General features: G+C 55.4%; 4 protein-coding genes across 4 annotated transcripts; 2 read left to right on the top strand and 2 right to left on the bottom strand.

The window, feature by feature from the left end:
• Positions 1-1,594: 1,594 nt before the first annotated feature.
• NCS54_00061900 (Adenylate cyclase) lies at positions 1,595-8,634 on the top strand (the record flags this gene model as incomplete). The annotated part of the gene is made up of 4 exons (XM_053146265.1): positions 1,595-1,971; positions 2,127-2,817; positions 3,007-8,349; positions 8,401-8,634. The coding sequence occupies 4 exons, from the start codon at positions 1,595-1,597 to the stop codon at positions 8,632-8,634; spliced, it is 6,645 nt and encodes a 2,214-aa protein (XP_053002240.1).
• Positions 8,635-9,224: 590 nt separating this feature from the next.
• Positions 9,225-11,007, bottom strand: NCS54_00062000 (Mannosyltransferase; the record flags this gene model as incomplete). Its single annotated transcript, XM_053146266.1, has 3 exons — positions 9,225-10,414; positions 10,472-10,942; positions 10,995-11,007. The coding sequence occupies 3 exons, from the start codon at positions 11,005-11,007 to the stop codon at positions 9,225-9,227; spliced, it is 1,674 nt and encodes a 557-aa protein (XP_053002241.1).
• A 390-nt stretch (positions 11,008-11,397) lies between these two features.
• NCS54_00062100 (Hypothetical protein) lies at positions 11,398-11,944 on the top strand (the record flags this gene model as incomplete). Its single annotated transcript, XM_053146267.1, has 4 exons — positions 11,398-11,530; positions 11,589-11,648; positions 11,703-11,810; positions 11,889-11,944. The coding sequence occupies exons 1-4, from the start codon at positions 11,503-11,505 to the stop codon at positions 11,942-11,944; spliced, it is 252 nt and encodes an 83-aa protein (XP_053002242.1). The 5' UTR covers positions 11,398-11,502.
• A 768-nt stretch (positions 11,945-12,712) lies between these two features.
• On the bottom strand, positions 12,713-15,226 carry NCS54_00062200 (Ubiquitin carboxyl-terminal hydrolase; the record flags this gene model as incomplete). The annotated part of the gene is made up of 4 exons (XM_053146268.1): positions 12,713-14,735; positions 14,788-14,801; positions 14,897-15,040; positions 15,188-15,226. The coding sequence occupies 4 exons, from the start codon at positions 15,224-15,226 to the stop codon at positions 12,713-12,715; spliced, it is 2,220 nt and encodes a 739-aa protein (XP_053002243.1).
• Positions 15,227-16,357: the final 1,131 nt, after the last annotated feature.

The raw sequence follows: 16,357 nt of genomic DNA on the forward strand, positions 1-16,357 counted from the left end.
CCCCTGTAGAGGAAGGGAAGTGAAGAGAGAGAAATCCTCAAGTTGAAAATCCCATGGGGATCCAACCTATCCGGAAAAAGCAACGATAGCTCCCAACTAGAGACCCTGAGCCTGGGCGGAGCATGGGCCGTCCCCTCTTGGTGCATGATGATATGGAGCCCGCTGCCAGTGCCAGCCTGTAAACGGGCTAGCTGGGCCGTCTTTTTGATGGAATTTTGATTTTTCTCTGATCTCGTACCTGGCTGGCGTGGACATGGGGATTTGCACACTGGGGCTTGGAGGTTCGGTCTACTTCGAGCGAGATTGGGAGAGTCAGAGAAGGACAATTATCTACCCATAGAGTCAGACCTCAACATATGATAGTCCAAGGCTATGGTCCATATTGCTTGCCTCTCTCTTCCATGTGGAATTTGCTGCCGGCAATGGCCAAGGCATGGAGATGGAGCTCTACCCAAGGTACTAGAGTGAGCGTGGTACGTGCCATGCCGCGCCTGTGTCGCCCGATTGCAAGGTCGCTACTTGGCGATACCTGAGCCGAGGTATTCGATGCTTTTGACTTTGCCCCGACCTGTCGTGACCTCGAGCGGTGCATCTTTTGCGCCCGACGTCTGGGCTGCTTGGTTCGTTCCTGGCGAGCGTCACCGAGTCAGAGGAAACCTACCCTTCCCCTGGCTGCCGCGTGGTAGCAATTAAGCTCTGCAACCCCATCACATCTCCCCTTAGATCAAGATCAACAATATCGCTTCCAGAGACGGGGCACCATTCCTCGGTCGCTCAGGTACACCTGAATCTCTGCTCAGGTGTCACCTCGCGGTACCTCTGTCGGCACCAGTCAAGCAAGCCCCCCCTTCCCGGGCGGTCCCCTCACTCTCTGGCTCCTCTCCCCTCCAGGTCTCCATCCCCATCTCAACCAACCAACCAACCATCGTCGTCATGCCCCCCCCAGCAAGCACCGTCCATCATTTTTCTCTTCTCACACCCCGGTCGCCATCCCCCGGGCGGCGTCCAGTACAGTACAGCCCGTACAGCAACTAGCTAGCGCCCCCAAGACCAAAGCAGCCAGCATCGTCGACACTTAATTCCATGTTGGGCGATGGACCTAGCAGCAGCAGGCGCTCGCTGGCTGCATTTGCGTTTGCCTGGGCTGCAATCCCGTTTGTTTGAGGGAGCTTTCCTCCGCACCTCACCTCAACCTACAGGACCACAACCTCCTCCTCCGCGAACCTCAGCTCAGCCTCCCGTCTCTATCACCGCATAACTCGAGATACCATCATCTGTTCCCTCTTCGGCTCCCCGTTCCATTTGGCCACTCTTCGAGACATGACTTGAGCAGGCATCGCTTCTCATTTCCGCTCCGGCAGCCCTATAACCAAGCATCATTTACCTTTGTCTCCGTATCTGGACACCCCCCGCCCGCCAGCCCTTGCGACTCGACTCGCACCCCGAACCCATCCCATCCCAATCCCCATTCAGTCCACCAACCTTGGCCCTCGCCCTCTCTCCACCGCGTATGCTCTCAGCTGCCCCGTGCTGTCCTCATCCGGACCTTATGGCCTAGGGCCCTGCCATCAACGCCATCTACGCCCCGGCGACCATGACCAGGAATGAGGCCGGCAATCGCATCAGCTCCATCACGAGCTCTAGCACAAGCACCGACAGCAGCACCCACTCCGCCGTCACCGTGAAGCCCTCGTCGTCGCTGTCGTCGTCCACCACTGCCACTGCCGCCTCCTCCACTGCTCCCGCCTCTGCCACCTCCACTCCCATTCCCACTCACTCGCCTACTCCCAATCCGGACCATACTACCACTACCACTCCAACTCCAGCTCCGTCTTCCGCTGCTGCCGCTCCTGCTGTTCCAGGAGCTTCCTCAGCTTCCACTTCAACCTGGGCCCTCCCCACCACATCTCGCTGGCACTCTCACCCTGCTCGCTCCAGCGCCGACGACAATGCTTCTTTGATGAACCAGTGGTGAGTCGTCCGTCCCGCCATGCCGCCTCCCGTGCCCGCGTTCATCCCTCCTCGTCCCCCGTTCTCCCTGCCCGTCGGCGCTCGTCTGACCTTCATCTCGCCTCCCGCTCCCGCCGCCTCCCGTCTGCCAGCTAACGGCTTCCTGCGTCTCTCAGGTCCTCCCCCAAGGATGAGCATCAGGTCTCCCCGACTACCACCTCGTTCGCCGCCCGCGGCATCGCCAATGTCGCATCCAAAGACCGTCGCATGAGCGACCTCACCAATTACCGACGCGAGCTTGCCGTTCTCGAGACCCGAATACCTCAGATTCAGCACAATCCGCCCACCGCAAGCCCCAACCCTCACATTGCTCCGTGGATGAACCATAACGGTTCCTCCACGCCATCCTCCACCATGCCGACCAGCTTTTACAACGACTCTAGCGACAATCTGTCCCTCGCCTCTCAGCTCTCACCAGGCCATCCTCCCAACCACCGCCAGGTCGCCGCGTCTCACGATCCCCCGGATGCCGCATACTTTGATGGCAGGCGTCCATCTGCCGCCAGCATCCTCACCGCGAGCAGCCAGGGCTCCAAGACCAGCGTGACCCGTGGCGGTTTGCGTAAGTTGCAGGGCTTCTTTGGCGAGGAATTCCCCGGGCGCGATAGCTCCGAGAGCAGCCTACCCACTTCGCTCGTGGGCAGGGACCAGCGGTCGCGCTCATACAGCCACAGTCGCCCCACACACAGAGATCGCAACTATTCCAATGCCACTGATCATACTAGAGATGGTTCCCCGTCATCATCGAGACCAAGAACACCCGTTCCAGCACCAGAGGTGGTGCCGTTCTTGTATCAGGACAACACTGTACGTCCGCCATGCGCCTCCCTGTCTCGTCACCCTAGCTACTCATGTCCCCCACTGGCCTGGTCCGCGATCGATTCATTCCTCTCCAATCTCCCTCCCTTGACCCGTTTCGCATCATCTCCAGATCCCGATGCTTTCCCGACACTGTTCCTGCTTGCCAGAGTTGACTGGTTAACCTCGCTTGAATAGGACATTGCGCGATATGGCGAAGCCCCCGTACGAGATATCCTAACTGGCCCCGATCGAGATCGATACGTAAACGACGGATCCTCGCAGGTCCCTCCAAAGACATCCTCCTCGTCGAGGTCCGGCCATTCCATAGTGCATATGCCCGGCCACCACCGACACCACAAGAGTAACGATGATCCCCGGACTTTGCGACCAACTCAGAGCAGGGACGACACAGCCATTGGCACACAACTTCAGCGCGATCGAGGGGGCAGCAGTGTTGCCATGTATTCGACGAGGTCAAGAGGGCAGAGCCCTACGCCCAGTACTAGAAGTGGAGGAATGACATGGGGTTCGAAACCCAGCCAGTTGGACGGGCAGACCTCGCCTGGCCACCACGGCAAACGTGGATTGCTTGGTCGGTTTCGACGGCATCATAAGGATAAGGAAGATACCGCCAGGCTCCGCGATCTACCCCAATCTACAAAGTCCCTGCAACCCAAATCCTCAAAACCCGACCTCCACCGGCCAGAGCTATCACCTTCAGTATTACCACTCTCAGGGACATTTGGCCCTGGAGACCAGAGCGATGTTCCAGATTCGCGACCTGGGACGCGGGGCGCTGCGACCTTCAATAACAAGTTCCCATTCTCCAAGAAGGGGCGATCTCACCGACCACACGATTATGTCGACGAATCGATTGGCCCGACAGACCGTAATGATCCCGACAAAATTTACCACCTTGACACGAACCTGAACGACATGGAGGGGATCTTGACCAAGCCTCCGCCGCTCACACCCATGGACATTAGTTTTGTGAACAATGTCGAAGCAGATCGCACCGACTCGGTGGTATCGATAGCTCCTAAGGGTCGATGGGACGCCCCGGACAGTTGGGCGGTGCGGCGTAATACCGAAGACAACTCATATCACGGACCTGATCTCGACGAGATTGGAAGCCCCCCTCGACCAGAGGAGAAGACGGCGCCGTACTGCATCCGAATCTTTCGCTCAGACGGGACATTCTCAACACATTCCATGTCTCTGGACTCGAGCGTCACGGACGTCATCTCACAGGTCATCAAGAAGACATATGTGGTTGATGGCTTGGAGAATTACCATATCATCTTGAAGAAGCATGATCTCATTCGGGTGCTGACGCCTCCTGAGAGACCGTTGCTGATGCAGAAGCGTCTGCTGCAACAAGTTGGTTACGAGGACAAGGATAGGATTGAGGATCTTGGTCGAGAGGACAACAGCTACCTCTGCCGCTTCATGTTCTTGTCGGCACGAGAGAGCGACTTCCACGCCAAGACCACTGACATGGGTCTAGCTCGAGCACAGAAGCTCAACTATGTTGACCTTTCTGGCCGCAACCTCATTACTATCCCTATATCGTTATACTCCAAGGCCGCGGAGATCATCTCGCTGAACCTTTCGCGCAACCTGTCGCTTGACGTTCCTCGAGACTTTATCCAGTCTTGCAAGCATCTTCGAGACATCAAATTCAACAACAACGAAGCGAGGAAGCTACCACCAAGTTTGAGCCGGGCCAACAAACTGACTTTCTTGGATGTTGCCAATAATCGTCTGGAGCAGTTGGAGCATGCCGAACTCCATATTCTGACGGGGATACTCAAGATGAACCTTGCCAATAACCGACTCAAACACATACCATCTTACTTTGGAGCATACCTCTCACTCCGTTCTCTCAACATTTCCTCTAATTTCCTCGACAAATTCCCCCTATTCCTGTGCAACCTCCCGAGTCTGGTTGACCTCGACCTAAGTTTCAACGGCATTGCAACGATCCCCCCCGAGATCAGCGGCCTGCAAAACTTGGAGAAACTGCTGATAACCAACAACAGACTGACACACGCCGTGCCCGCTTCGTTCAGACAGCTGATTAGTTTGCGCGAGCTTGACATCAAGTACAATGGCATCACGAGCATCGACATCATCTCTGAACTCCCGAAATTGGAGATCCTATCCGCCGATCACAACTGCGTCTCGTCTTTTGTGGGACAGTTTGAGTCGATTCGCCAGCTGAAGCTGAACTCGAACCCTCTGAACAAGTTCGAGATTGTGGCACCAGTCCCGACGCTCAAGATACTGAACCTCTCGAATGCGCAGTTGGCCAGTATTGATTCCTCCTTTGCGAACATGATCAATCTTGAGCATTTGATCCTGGATAAAAATTACTTCGTCTCCTTGCCCCAAGAGATCGGCACTCTTAGCAGGCTTGAGCATTTCAGCATTGCCAATAACTCGGTGGGAGAACTGCCGGCTCAGATTGGTTGTTTGAATGAGCTGAGAGTGCTCAATGTGCGAGGAAACAACATCTCTAAACTCCCCATGGAACTCTGGTGGGCGAATAGACTCGAGACTTTCAACGCCTCCTCAAACGTCCTCGAACACTTCCCCGCGCCGGCCTCCCGGGCGCCGCGGATGCCCGGCGAGGAATCACAGCCGGCGCCACCCCCTGTTAATGGGAGAGCCGCTCCCCTCGGGACGTTATCGGCCACGCCGAGCTCAGAGGAGCTCTCTGATGAGAGAAGACCAAGTCAAAACTCGAGCACACTTCTCAGTGTCGGCCCGTCTCCCCTGGCTGGTGACCGCAAGAGTTCTGTAGTGTCTGTCTATGGGAAGGGTGGCAGGAAGACGTCGGTGGTGTCGAGAGCGACTACACCGTCAGTGGCCATGTCCTCGGCGAACCCCAGAAAGGATTCCTCATCTAGGTTTACTAACACTTTTGCCGGATCTCTTCGAAACCTCTACCTGGCCGACAACCGTCTTGACGATGATGTTTTTGAGCAGATCAGCCTGCTCCCGGAGCTCAAGGTGCTCAACCTCTCATACAACGATGAAATCAGCGACATGCCACAGAGGTCGATGAAGAGGTGGCCGCAGCTTGTCGAGCTCTATCTGTCTGGAAATGGACTCACAACATTGCCGGCAGATGACTTGGAGGAGTCCAGTCTGCTCCAGGCGCTGTACATCAACGGCAACAAATTCACCAACCTGCCTGCTGACATTTCTCGGGCTAAGAACCTTGCCGTGCTTGATTGCGGCAACAACTTTTTGAAATACAACATTTCTAACGTGCCGTATGACTGGAACTGGAACCTCAACCCCAACCTGCGATACCTGAACCTGTCCGGCAACAAGCGCCTGGAGATCAAGCAGTCAACATACGGCCCTAGTGGACCCGGGGTTGTTGATCGTGAGGAGTACACAGACTTCAGCCGTCTGCTTAACCTGCGCATACTGGGTCTTATGGATGTTACACTTACTCAACCCAGCATCCCCGATCAGAGTGAGGACAGACGTGTGCGCACATCGGGATCTCTCGCCGGCCACCTGCCTTACGGTATGGCCGATACCCTTGGCAAACATGAGCATCTGTCCACTGTCGACTTGGTGGTACCGAGATTCAATGCTTCCGAGACTGAGATGCTTCTGGGCTTGTTTGACGGACAGGCTCTCTCCAGTGGAGGATCCAAGATTGCCAAGTATCTCCACGAGAATTTCGGTCACATCTTTGCCTTGGAGCTGAAGTCACTGAAGTCACAGACCAAGGAGACCCCAATTGACGCTCTTCGGCGTGCATTCCTCGCGCTCAACAAGGACCTGGTGACGATCGCTATCCAGCACTCGGAAGAACGGCCGCTCAAAGTGCATAGGGGATCTGGCCAGCCCGTGATTCTGACCAAGGAGGATCTCAACTCGGGTGGTGTTGCCACCGTGATCTATCTCCAGAGTACAGAACTATACGTTGCGAACGTGGGCGATGCCCAGGCCATGGTGATCCAGACTGATGGCACCCACAAGATGCTGACTCGCAAGCATGACCCTGCTGAGCCCAGCGAACGATCCCGCATTCGTGAAGCTGGTGGGTGGGTTTCTCGCAATGGCAGGTTGAACGACCTTCTCCAGGTGTCACGCGCCTTTGGTTATGTTGATCTGATGCCGGCCGTGCAGGCGGCGCCGTACGTCAGCAACATGACTCTCAAGGAGACGGATGATATCATCCTGATAGCAACCAGGGAGTTGTGGGAGTACTTGTCTCCTGGCCTGGTCACTGACATCGCGAGAGCAGAGCGTGGTGACCTCATGAGAGCGGCCCAGAAGCTCCGCGACCTCGCCATTGCATATGGCGCCTCTGGTAAAATCATGGTCATGATGATTAGTGTCGCTGACCTCAAGCGGCGGATGGAGCGGTCCAGGAATCACCGCGGAACCACTAGCATGTCCCTTTATCCATCCGGCATCCCCGACGGGGCTCAAGTTCTCTCGACGAGAAGGGGCCGTAGAGGCAAGGGAGATGTTCTCGACTCCCAGCTCAACCGACTCGAGGCCGAAATCCCGGCGCCCACAGGCAACGTGTCCATCGTCTTCACGGATATCAAGAACTCGACAACCCTGTGGGAGATGTATCCTAGCGCCATGAGATCGGCCATCAAGCTCCACAACGAGTTTATGCGTCGGCAGTTGAGAAAGATCGGCGGATACGAGGTCAAGACTGAAGGTGATGCTTTCATGGTGTCGTTCCCGACAGCTACATCTGCTTTGCTATGGACATTTTCGGTCCAGACGGGGCTCCTCGATTTGCCCTGGCCATCCGAAGTCTTGAACTCGGTGTCCTGCCAACCGGCGTACGACAAAGACAACAGCCTCATCTTCAAGGGTCTGTCAGTGCGAATGGGTATCCATTTTGGAGACTGCGTGAGCGAAACAGACCCAGTCACCCGACGTATGGACTACTTCGGACCCATGGTCAACAAAGCATCCCGAATCTCGGCTGTCGCGGATGGAGGACAGATCACTGTGTCGACTGATTTCATCTCGGAGATACAGCGATGTCTCGAGAACTTCCAGGATACAGACCGGAGCAACGCCTCTGAGGCTGAAGATTCGTTTGAGGACGAAACGTATGCCAGCGCCATCAGGAAGGACCTGAAACACCTTACTTCTCAAGGCTTCGAAGTTAAGGAGCTAGGCGAGAAGAAGCTGAAGGGTCTGGAAAATCCCGAAGTTGTCTACTCGCTCTACCCCCACGCGCTGGCCGGACGTATCGAGTTCCACCAGCAGCATGAGAGACGAGAGGAAGGCGGTGGCGACAAACCAGCGATCCTCGCTCCTGGAGCCGAGCTCAGCTTCGACCCAGATATGATCTGGACTCTATGGCGCGTGAGCTTGCGCTTGGAGATGCTCTGCAGCTCGTTGGAATTGCCGCGAGACGAGGCCCCTGGGGGCCTTCAATCTCCCGAGACAGAGTTGCTCGAAAGGATCAAACAGCGTGGAGGAGAGGTGACGGATCGATTCTTGATCAACTTTATGGAACATCAAGTGAGCAGGATAGAGGTGAGTCGGAACTGAAGCCGTATACATCGTGGTCCCACTAACACTCGGTAGACGTGTATCTCAACATTGGCAATGCGCCACCTTGCTATTGGCGGTGGCGTCATCAAGGAGCTTGACGAGCTCCGAGGGCCCATGTCTGATATCCTGGACGAACTCACGGCTCAACGTAAGGAACTGGAGCGGTACAAGAAGCGATACGGCAAACTGCCCAGCCCCGAAAGCAGCGACGATGATGAAGATGACGACGATACGGATGAAGGCAGCGACACGGAGCAAGAGTCCTAAGTCCTCGCGGCCGACTCGACGTGGCGATGTTCCTCGCGCTTGTATATATGCTATAATCACCCTGGACGCGACATGGGCATTTCAAGCTTTGGAGGCTTCAACTTTATAGTTTGCTCGGGAGGTCACTTGCCAGGAAGGGAGCTCAGGAGAGGAAAGGCGAGAGGGGGTCCTGGCATGGATGGGCAGTGTTTTTGTTTTCTGGGTTGCGAGCTTGTCTATGGGAATCATGGCCCCCCCTATTCTGGGGGGTTTTGCTCTTTCGGGTCCAGATACGTGTTGGGAGAAACTACTCATGGGGTTTTTGGGATGGGAAAGGCATTCGAGGGAGAAGAAGTGCACGGCGTTGGGGGATGGGAAAGCCATGGCTCCCCTTTTTGTAACTGTCGAGTTACCTACCTACCTGGGTCTGGGTCAAGGTCTGGTTCTGGTTGTTGGTGAGATTTATACTGTAGGCATTGCCTCATTCGGAGTTTTACGAACCGCGCAGTATGCCTTGGTTTTATCTGAAACGATAGCAAGTACTAAAAAAGCATTGCATTGATGTGTAGCATATTTTACAAGTCCCCGTTCCACTTCCTGATGCGATGCATCTATTTGCCCTGGTTCAAGATTCGGATCCGGGGCGACATTCGGGGTCCGATCCACCACCCACCTGTGTACTTTCTGACAAAGCCCCTGATGGCGGCGATACGAGCACCTTGGCCCAAGACCCTTTCTTCCCCCCGGCCAGCTTCGTCTTCCCCAGCAGCTGGACTCCCCGGCTTGAGGATCTCAATGCCATCATAGCCCATCACCACCCCCAGAACTTGCCACTCACCTAGCACCTTGTTTCGGTCTTCGGCCAAAACGTAGTCGAAGCGCTCCCAGAAAGATTGCCAAAGGAGCTGGTCTCCCTTTTCCGTCTTGTCAAACAGCAGCACAGGTGAAGTCGCCTCAGGCTCTGGGCTGATGGGAAACGCGATGGGGTAGCCCGAGGGGTTCTGCCCGAAGAGCGTGAGCCCTGTCATGCAGGTCAGCACGTCAGCGTGAACATCGACGACAGGGGAAGGATCATCGCGAGATATGGCGTAGACCTCCCTCAAGGCGTCGCCGCCGGGATAGTTGAGGGAGGAGAGGAGGAGCATGACAAGGCTGGCACCGAAACTAGCCATGGTGGAGAGGACGAGAACCAGGGTTACCGCTTGGTTCAAGGCGGACTTGACAGCACGCACGGCGATGAAGTTGGCGCCAAGCGCGGCAACAGCGGTCATAGACGGAACAACGTAGAAGATGAAGCGGGCCTCTTTGTGCGGCTGGAGAGAGTAGATGGCGACGAATAGTATGTTGGGGATCAACAAGTCTCGAGCAGCGCGTGTGGTACCTGGCTGAACAAGAGCGAGAACCATGAGCAGCGGTACCATAGGATTAAGCAGAAGCTTTGGCAGCGCCGAGCTGAAGTAATAGTACCAGGGGGAAACCCCCCACTCCGAGGAAGACCCAAGAATGGCGTTGAAGTAGAAACCCCAGAGCTCAGGCCACAGGGGCTTCTGCCAGAAGTACGAGTCCAGGGGCACAGAAACAGCAAGTGCAGCGGTGAAGGAGCCTAGGAAGACAAGAACGAGGGTGCGCAATGAGATGCGATGGGTGGCAAGGAGATAGAGGGCAGTGGTGATGAGGAGAATGGCAATTTCGGAGCGGAAGATGGCGGCTGAGATGACGAGGAGGGCAATGGCTTGCTTCTGACGGATGGAAGCCATCTGGGGGTTTGCCTGGGGTAGAAGGAACGCCGAAGCAAGAGTTGCTGATTCATGTAAGTCAAAATGAAGCTGGAGCCATCACTGAGAGATGGGTGACTTACTCAGACCAAAAGCATACATGTTTGGCAAAGTCCGCGAGAGGTAATAGTTGATATGGAACTGGCTGGCGATGAAGAGAGCCCACCACCCCGCCACACCAGGTCCATAGGCTCTCTTGAGAGCATTCTTGAAAGTCAGCAGGGCGGCGACGTTGGCTGCGGCGAGGATGCCGCGGACAACAAGCTGGGCATGTTGGAAGCCGACGAGGGCGACGATGGGCTGGCCTAGGCCGGCGAGGAGTACGGCACCGAGGAAAGTGCGGGGCACAGCGCCGGGGAAGGTGAAGTGATCATACGAGTCCAAGAGACGCTGGTGAACATCCTGAGTTGGGGTCCCGTAGATGAGGATATCGTGGACTGCCTGCAGGTTGAACGACTCCTCGACCTTGGTATAGGGAGACGTGAGGAGATGGACCAAGGGGGCCAAGATGAGGAGACCAGCGAGTGAGATATCTAGGAGAGTTGGTGAGTGAACTAGGACAAAGGAGGAGGAGGATGATATGGAGGAAATGGAAGCAATACTGACCAAGTGCCCTCATCTTGAACGAGGTTATGTGTGAAGACCAAGGTTGATGCTACGTCTGTCGGGCGTCAAAGGAGCGACTTGAAATTGATGGAGAGACGGCAAGAAGCGAAAACGTGCCTGTTTAGGCGCTTCAATTCAATGCAGCATCAAGAATGGCATTGAAATGGATCAAGGCTGAGTTTGTGTTTAATCTCAGATTCCAGGTGTAAGTTGAGCCTGCGCGATACTCAGGGAAGTACACAGAGGGAGCTCTCTCAATGAGGAAGGGGCAAGCTTGGGCCACCATTGGTTGGCCTCCACCTCAGGGGTCGTCGGATCGGCCCAACTGATCCCCCGCAGCCTCTCCCCCAGGTCGAGTTCAAGCCACCATGGCAGTGGCACCCAGGCACCGCAAGGCAGGCAAGGTACCCAGGTACCTAAGATAGTTACACATCATCGCCAACTCTCTCCCCTCCAGTTTCTGCGCCGACAACATCTACTGTCTCTGCACCCTCTTCAGTTGCCCACAATGTGGTTCTTTGGAAGCTTCCTCTACGGTCAGACTCGATTGCCTTGCTCGTGACGCCCTGGCGCATCCGTACTGACCTGTCGCAGTCTGCGTCCTCCTCATCAACGCCGTCGCAGTCCTCTCCGAAGACCGTTTCCTCGCTCGAAGTACGTCGCCCGCCTCAAGCGCATGCAAACAACTCTTCTAACAGCATTTTCTAGTCAACCTCTCTCCCGCTTCGTACGATCCCGCATTCGGCTCTGGTCCCGACGCGAGCATCAAGGCCAAGATCATCCACCTCATCGCCAGTGTCCGAACCATCATGAGGAGTACGTCTGCCCCATATGCCGAACCAGCATCATTGCCGACTCTTGTATAAAACTGAATGAAACTGACCTGGTGCCTAGTGCCCTTGATATTTGTCAATTCCGTCATTATCCTGTACGAGCTCGTCCTGGGCTAATCCAAGGGGGGAAAACACGGCCGGCATGTGGAATTCGAGAGGACACGGTAGACGTCTGGAGGCATAAATGGAGTCTGGGAAATCTTTGGAACTGGAGTTATTAATCTTTGTACGACTCACGGCGAACCTTGTATGAGTGTGTGGGAGCTATACTACCTACTGGACATGAATTCGATTCGAAAGTTTTGTCTTGCTTCACTTTGCCATGATACTTATGATATGTGCTTGAAAATGCTCGTCTCACCTCGAGCTCTGCTCGAGTCTCTTGTTCTTCTTTCTTTACCCAACTTGCTAGACGCACAAACGTCTGAGCCGGGCTATCGCTATATGTATGTATATATGATACAGCCGTTGGTGACGGCGTCGCAGGTTTGACCTTGTCGCCCTTCAACGACCCACGAGAACAAAAACAGAAAAGAAAAAAGATCGCTACAGTCCCCCACCACAATTCCGCCCTGCCTTCTTCCTTTTTCTCGAGGCTCATGCCTGGGCACGTTCCCTCTTCTGGCTCTAGGCCATGCAACAGGTCTAAATCCTCCAAGAGCATCGTCGGCTAGGCTCCAAGACTACCACTGAGAGACGGTCGAAATGAGAAAGATCATTACTGCCCAGTACCTCTGGTGCCTTCCTTGTGCTTTTCTTTCATGTAATGGCAGCTTCGTTGCAAAAAAGTGCATGGGTATCCTGTCATCCGTCCAAATCCCCCAAGACCATAATGACAAAAACACCCGAGTACCCCCCTATATGTACGCTGTACTGTAAATGTGTTTATGACTGTGAAAGCAGGTTTGTGCTCTTCTTGCGTCCGAGCCCGAAACTGAGGCGATCCTTGAGTTTCTCGTGCTTCTCGCTCGCGTCGCCGTTTGACGCGTCCTGAAGAGCCTGGGCAGTGCCCTTATCCTTGTGATGGAAGAGAGAGAAGCTCTTCCTCGACATCGATTTGCTGCCTCGTTTGGTCCGATCAAGGAGTCCGTGGCTGAGCACCGTTCCATTCTCCTTCTTCCTCGCTGCCTCTTCCTGCACCGCAGTCTTCTTGCTGGCCTCGAGCACCTTGTGCAGTTCGTCTTGCTCGTTTCTTCGTGCTTGTATCATCTTGGTTTGCTCGTCTCGTCGCTTCTTCTCCTCAAGTTTGGCCTGCTTCTCCCTCTCCTTTTCTGCCTGCTTTTCTGCCTTCTCCGCAGCTTCTCGTTCCTTCTTTTCCCGCTTTTTGTCCTCCTTCGTCTTGACTTCGGTATTTGTGTTCGTGTGGGTTATGCCATTCGTCAAGGGTGTTGCCGGAGCCGCCGCGGGTATCGGGTCTGGAGTTGTTGTGGGCGCTATCGAGGATAACACTGGCGCCGTGCTCGAGTGTGCGAGTTTTGCTAGCACCTCCTGATCCGGAGCCGGAGTTACTGGCTGTGTGGCTTGTCTCTTGAGTGGTGCCGACTCTGCCTTTTCGCCAGTCTCCTGGGCCAGGCTAGCTGCTTCGTTGGCAAGCTTGACCTCTTCCATGCCTTCCTTTTCCATCTCTTCTCGAACCTTTTCAAATGTGGTTTCTTGGTAGAATAGGACGTATGCGGTGGCCATCCCTGGCTTGTCGCCAAAAAAGTTGCGGACAAAATTCTTGTCTACTGGCTCAACCATTTCGTCGTCGAAAAGAACCCAACCTCGGCCAGGGACCTTGATGATGGACACGTAATGCCCATGATACGCGTTGCCGCCAATGTGAACCACGACAGCGTACAGCTCGTACAGGCGGTCGGGGTCCCCTGCATCTTCTGTTGTGTTGAACATGCGTAGGTGGTAGGGATACACAACACGGTGAAACAGTTTCTGCAGGCGGCTGTAGTCCTCCGTGTACTTGAATCGCTTCAGGTGCAGCGTCAGGATCTTGGGTAACCGCTTGACCTTCATTCGCTTCTCAGCTTCCTGAAGACCGCCACAGTGGTCGCAGTGGAACTTGTTTCTCTCGCAGAGCATCTCTTCCGCAGAAAACTTGCGTAAGCAGGAGGTGACGGAGGAATGCTCCTCCAGGTCAATCGACAGATCTAGAAACGTCTCATCCCGCTGCGACGCTGTCTCGCACGTCAGGCACTTGGTCTCTGATGTCAAAACGCCCTCAAATATGTCATGGACCCAGCCCGTCCCCGGGGACGAAGCCCCTGACGCGTTGTTAACCATGGCGGACCCAAGGGCGTGGCCCACCGAATTTGCCAGCCCGTCGAGGCCGTCGGCGGGAGCCTGTAGCTGCATTTTGCGGGCTGTTGCCTCAACACTGTTAATGACATCATTCAGCACCAAACCGTAAAACTCATGGGCATCCTGATGCATTGAGTTTCGGAACATTTCGTTGTCGCGTTTGAAAATCTCAAGAAATCGCTGCGGGCTAAGGACGCCAGTGTGTGTGTTGCTTTCCAGCAAAGCCAAAAAGATGTCCTTGAGCCCAGTGAATGTGCATTCGTCCATGCCGTAGGCGGCCGAGTTTTCTTTGGCCAGCTCCAAGATAGGGCCCTTGATCATGGCTTGCTTCTTCTTATATTCGGGGGTGTCTGGCTTGTCCTCGGGCCGAACACCAACCTGCCCAGGCAGTTGATGGTTCATGGCTTGTCGTTGTTTGATCACTTGTGATGTGCTGAGCCCCTTTTGCTTCGGGAGGTTGACCGCTGGGTCAGTGGGCGGGGGTCTGATGGTGACGGGGACTCTAGGCCGAGTGCCGTTCGGAGTGTCAGAGGGCGAGCTTGGGGGGTAGTTGACGACATTGTTTCGAAACGATTCCGAGTAAAAGAGAGCCTGGACAATCGAATTGCAGTAGCTATTCCGAGGTCAGCGTCACGGCTTGGTTAGATGATGCCTCGATAGCATACCATGTGTTTCCGAACTGTGCCAAACATTAGCTTAGTGAATCGGAAAGTAGCTTGATAGAATGAGAGACGGGAGAGGGTCCGGTGGTAGGAGTAGACGGCGGGGACATACGTTCTCGAGGCCGAAGAATCGATCAGTACCATCGTCTCGCAAGGGCCCGGCATTCTGGAGCATCTTCTCTAGAGGAGTGAGGTCAAGAACGGGCTCCTCTTTCTTCTTCGCGACAGCATCTTTGTTGGATGGGGAGGAAGAGGCCTATGAGTATGAGCCGAGAGGCATTTTGTCAGTCATGGAAGGTCTTGGCGCAAGGCGGGAGGGCGCGTGGATAGCTGAAGCAGGTGGGAGAGCTCCATATGTCCAACGCCGAAGGGAACAGCGGGAGTATTCAAGCTGACGACGTACCGTGTTGGAGCCCTTGATCTTGTTGAAGAAGCCCGCCATGGCGCCGTTGTGGTGTCGTTGTGGATGCTAAATAGTAGCAGACGGCGGGCTTGGTGAGCCGAGCGAGCGAGCGAGCGAGCGAGGGACGAGGTCGAGCGGCCGACCGCTACAGCTGCGCGGCAGCAGCTCAACGACAACAGACACAATTGAAGCCAAGGATCATGCGCAGGAGCTTCTACTACCAGAGGATGATAAGAGAAGCGCGCGAGGCGGAAGGACAGAGAATCGCAAGCTGGGGCCGATTTCGAAGTTGCCGAGTCGTGGGCGAGGGATGGCGCTGGGCGCTGGGCTGGGGAAAGCGAGGCGCGAGTGTGTGGCGTGGACTCTGATAGCGCCGGGTTGAACTACTGGTCTGGGCGAGCGACAGAGCCGATCTAGAGACGAGGCAAGCTTCGTTTGGGGATGTTGTCTTGGGGGGGAGGACGATCCGATGGGCGAGGCGAGGCGCGTAATGGTCGATAGAGATATCGAGGAGTAGAAAATTCGGCAGAGGGCAAGAGAGGCAGAGATGGGACCAGCAAGCCAGAGAGCACAGGCAAGGTACCTCGAGGCTGATGGTGGCGGGAGGATGGTCTGTTTCTGGATGTCCGGGGGAGGGAATAGTGGAGGAGGATAAGTTACTCCCCGTTGGATGGTGCGTAAGTAGGCGAGGAGGTACCGTGCCCAAGTAGGTAGGTGCTGTAAGGTGTCGATGGCAGGTAGGCAAGATTGGATTGGACTGGATCCAACAGCCTGCTCTGTTGTTACCTGGACCAGGCCGCTACGCTACAAGTACCTAGGTAATGGATTCCATAACCTGTGGGATGCTGTCTTGGTCAGCCATCAGCATCAGGCATCACGTCCTCAACGAAACTGCTAGAGTCCGGAATTCCCCTCATGCGCAATATATCGACTCGGCGAGAGCGGTCGTCTTGGCCATGGGGAACCGTCCTTCACTGGCCCTTCATCCACCTCCACCAAACGTTAACATCCGACGCCCGGAGATGCTGCAGCACCACCACCACAAGCTCGCAGTAGGCCTGCAACCGCTGCAGTCTCCTGCAGCGAGGAACGAAATGGGCGTCGCGCGACCCCAGTTTGCCCAGACCCCCGAAGCCCCCTCCAAGCCTCGATGGTGGTGCCTTGGTGGGT

This window comes from Fusarium falciforme, chromosome 1, assembly GCF_026873545.1.
Source record: "Fusarium falciforme chromosome 1, complete sequence".
Classification (NCBI taxonomy): Eukaryota; Fungi; Ascomycota; class Sordariomycetes; order Hypocreales; family Nectriaceae; genus Fusarium; species Fusarium falciforme.